This window comes from Pygoscelis adeliae, unplaced genomic scaffold (assembly GCF_000699105.1).
Source record: "Pygoscelis adeliae isolate BGI_AS28 unplaced genomic scaffold, ASM69910v1 Scaffold21, whole genome shotgun sequence".
Taxonomy (NCBI): Eukaryota; Metazoa; Chordata; class Aves; order Sphenisciformes; family Spheniscidae; genus Pygoscelis; species Pygoscelis adeliae.
The window spans coordinates 10499594-10503204 of record NW_008824243.1 but is presented as its reverse complement, the minus strand read 5'-3'; the positions used below and the strand labels follow the sequence as shown (position 1 = coordinate 10503204).

The 3611-nt window shown below is 53.4% G+C and overlaps 1 protein-coding gene across 1 annotated transcript in view; it reads right to left on the bottom strand.

The window, feature by feature from the left end:
• ACAN (aggrecan) overlaps window positions 1–3611 on the bottom strand; it is a 30117-nt gene that overhangs the window by 20217 nt on the left and 6289 nt on the right. Inside the window, exons 7-12 of the mRNA XM_009335234.1 lie at window positions 3576–3600; window positions 2892–3066; window positions 2376–2503; window positions 1960–2253; window positions 1592–1786; window positions 13–876 (exon numbers count right to left, since the gene is read on the bottom strand). Of these exons, the coding sequence (XP_009333509.1) occupies window positions 13–876; window positions 1592–1786; window positions 1960–2253; window positions 2376–2503; window positions 2892–3066; window positions 3576–3600 (1681 nt within the window). The remainder of the gene's footprint in view (window positions 1–12; window positions 877–1591; window positions 1787–1959; window positions 2254–2375; window positions 2504–2891; window positions 3067–3575; window positions 3601–3611) is intronic.

Below are 3611 nucleotides of genomic sequence, written 5' to 3'. Positions count from 1 at the left end.
AGGGCCCCCCGCTGGGCTCGGGCACCCCAGAAGGTTCGCCGCTGAGCTCAGGCCCTCCGGAAGGCTCCCCGCTGAGCTCGGGCACCCCAGAAGGTTCCCCGCTGAGCTCAGGCCCTCCAGAGGGCTCCCCGCTGAGCTCGGGTATCCCAGAAGGCTCCCCGCTGAGCTCGGGCACCCCAGAAGGCTCCCCGCTGAGCTCAGCTCCTGAGGGTAACCCTTGGGTTCCTCCACTGGTGTCCCACTCAGCAGATGGGAACCCTGACAGATCGCCTTCACCGCTGACTCCAATGGATCCTTTTCCCTCCTCTCGCCGTTCTGGCGCTGTCGTTACAACTTCCACCAACGTGGTATCCACAAGAGAGACAGTAGGAAAACCAGAGGCGAGTCCACTTTCCTCTGCAGATGACACGCCACTGACTAGCTCAGTGCCAGAGACTTCTCCGCTAAATCCAGAAGGCAGCCCACTGCTTTCCACTCCAGATGGCATCCCACTAACTTCTGGTATCCTTGAAGTAGACACTGATACATCTTCCTCTGCAGAAGGTAAGCCACTGATGTCAACAACACCAGAAGGCACCCCACTCAGGTCCCCTGAGGGTAGCCCACTTTCTCCAGGTAGAAAGCCACTGGTATGCAGGTCTACCGATGGTAATCCACTTTCTCCAGTCCCTGAGTGTTCTCCACTAAGTTCAAAAACTCCAGAAGTCAGTTCTCCGCTTGTATCCGGGACTCCAGATACCCACCCGGATGCCGAAGATTCGCCACTGACTTGATGTTCTCCAGATTCAGTCACCTCCCCTGACACTTCACTGACTGAAGCATTGGTACTTGTTTCCTCTGGTATTATGGTAGCTGGAGGAAAAGCAGATGGACTCACTGGAAAAGAAAGAGCGAACAAAGAGAGGGAGATAGGAAAATTATTTACTAAATTGTTTTAAAGAAGTTATTAACAATTTCCTGATTGACTTTACCTCCAAACTGTTACCTTTGGGATAAAGGCACAAAGTCCTATGTGCTCGCAGAAATTATTTGGTCCCTTCAAATTTGTTAATGAACGTTGTATCTTAAAAAACTATAAATTAAATATCTCTGGGAAACAGAAAGAATATATAATCTTCTGACACAGGACAATGGCAACAGTGACACCAATTCCCAGGTGCCAAAACCAAGCTACTGCTTCCTCAGAGATAACATGTGGAAGAGAAAACGTTTGGTGCTGCTCTGACCACACTGCCGCTCCCTCCTCCCTGGAAGGCATGGTCTGAGATCTGTTTCTAGCCTGCCTTCCCCATCCCGGATACACAACAACGTATTTTGTAGGGTGCTCGGGCAATGCTGTGTGTGCCGGTCTGCAGCACGGCAGCATGGCTGGTCATTTAGTTCAGTCCTAGACAAAAGTTCAATAATATACATGCGTAGCTTCTCTTGTGGTACCTGTGTGCACAGCCTCAGACTTTGCTAATATGGTGACAATTGTCTGGATTTAGAGGGAGTCTCCTTCAGCAAAGACACAACCCATTCATTTTGGGAGTGTCCCAACCCTACAACACCAGCCAAGCGTGACCCAGGAGGCGGGGAAGCTCTGACCCACCTGAGAGCAGTGACACATCGGTTGGAAAGACCTCTGTCCCCCAGGCTGTCTGATTCTCAGCTTGAGTGGCAAACTCCGTCTCCATGGTTGCCTCCTCCCCGGAGGGCACCTCCTCCACTCCAGGGATCACTTGAGTTGCCAGCACATCTTCTTCAAAGAACGAGGTGACCCCCTCCTCCTCCGCAGGTGGCAGAGCTGGAATAAAAAGGTATCGGAAGGAGTTTCCAAGAATTCCAAAAATTTCCACAGTCCAAGATGCTGGTGAAGTGCTTCGCCCAAACGGGCACCCCAATGTGCCCAACCTCCCTCGTGAAATCACTTTCCCTGAGGAGACCAGTCTACACGCCCTACAAGGGGTGGGAGGGTACCTCTGAAGCAGAAGGCGTGATGCCGGGACAGCGGGTCGGGAAAGCCGGTCTGATTGTAGAGCTCGTAGACAGTTCTCACGCCGGGCGCATCCCCCCCGCAGGCGGGACGGGGGCTCACGATGGGATAGCGGAGACTGCCGTCGGCTAACCAGCCAGCGTAGCATCTGTCCAGGCCCTGCTTCCAGGCAGCATGGAGTTGGCCAACAGAGGCCAGTGTGGCGTTTTGGCTCTCACAGTACTGCTGAGCTTCTGGGAAGGTGAACTGCTCTGGCTGGGTTGCGAAGAACACCTCACCTGAGGGATGGGAGAGAAAACAGACGTTTTCTGCCTGCACCCCACCCACGCACACGCAGACATGGAGACGTGAAGCACGTCTTTGCTCCACAACCATGCCCAGAGGAAGGGGGAGAACGTACCCTTGAGCCTGTCAATGTAGCAGTACACATCATAGGTCTCCGAGGCCGGGCGCATACCGTACGACCGCACACCCGGAGAGCTCTCTTTGTCTCCTAAGCAGTTACTTCGGGGATTCACAATAGGATACCTACCAAAAGAAGAAGTGAAGTGTTAACCCAAGGTCAGCCCTATGTACCTTGGACTGAAGAACCTCAGTGTACTTGGGAGCAGGACACGAACACTTCACCCTTAGAGGTGCTCAAAGCCTGCAGTGTGACTTGGAAACAGGTTTAATCTGCACTTACAGCTTGGGGCAATGACTACAAACTTTGCTCCACTTTTCCTACATGTCAATACACTGTGGAGCAGTGTGCAGGATGTATGCACAGGTTAGGAAAGAGGTAGGAGAGGTTGAGAAGAACAGGTCTATTGGCCACTAGGTATCATGGCCTGGAGACAACCTCAGATCAGGAAAACTTTAGATGCTGATGAGCAGAGCAACAGGACAGACCAGAGTAAAGTCAATATAGTTTTACCTGACTGTCTGGTCCCGCAGCCAGCCAGCATCGCACTGGTCAAAGCCAGCCTCGTAGGCAGCCTGGAGCTGTTCGGGAGTGGCAATAACTGCGTTGTTCTCCAGGCAGGCCTGCTGGGCTTGGACGAAGGAGAAGGCGTATCTGCTGGTGGCGGCGCGGTAGTGAAACACCACACCTGGGGGAAGAGAAGCTGTGGTGAGACAGCAGATACAGGACCCACCCTCCACTGAGATGTGTGGCCAGAAAGGGTCTTCCCAACAACAGTGCAAGGACCAGTGCCTGTCAAACCCACTTTGATGGAGATGACTCATTCATTGAGCTCTGCTTGCCGTTGAGGGTGATGTTCTGGGGATCTCTTTAGTCCTCCTCTAGGGTCTTCCTACCTTGACTTTCCCCTTCCCTGGAGTCAGATGCACATGGGAGTGCAGAGTGTGACCATGGCAGCCCCAAGCAGAAGCCAGCTGAGCCCTTTTCAGCACATGATGGCGTGGCCCACAGCCTCCTCCCCACCCTCCTGTCCTACCGTAGAGGAGGCACTCAGCCTGTCCCTCACCCCAAACAGGCCTGCACACCTCCAGGGAACTGGATGCCCACTGTGATGGCAGAAGCTCAGACTGTTTTCAGCTGAATGGTTACTTCTAGGAGAAGCTGATCTTCAGGCTTCTCGGAGTCCTGGTGACTTACCTGTGGGGGAGATGGGCTGCTCGGGAAGGAGACCAA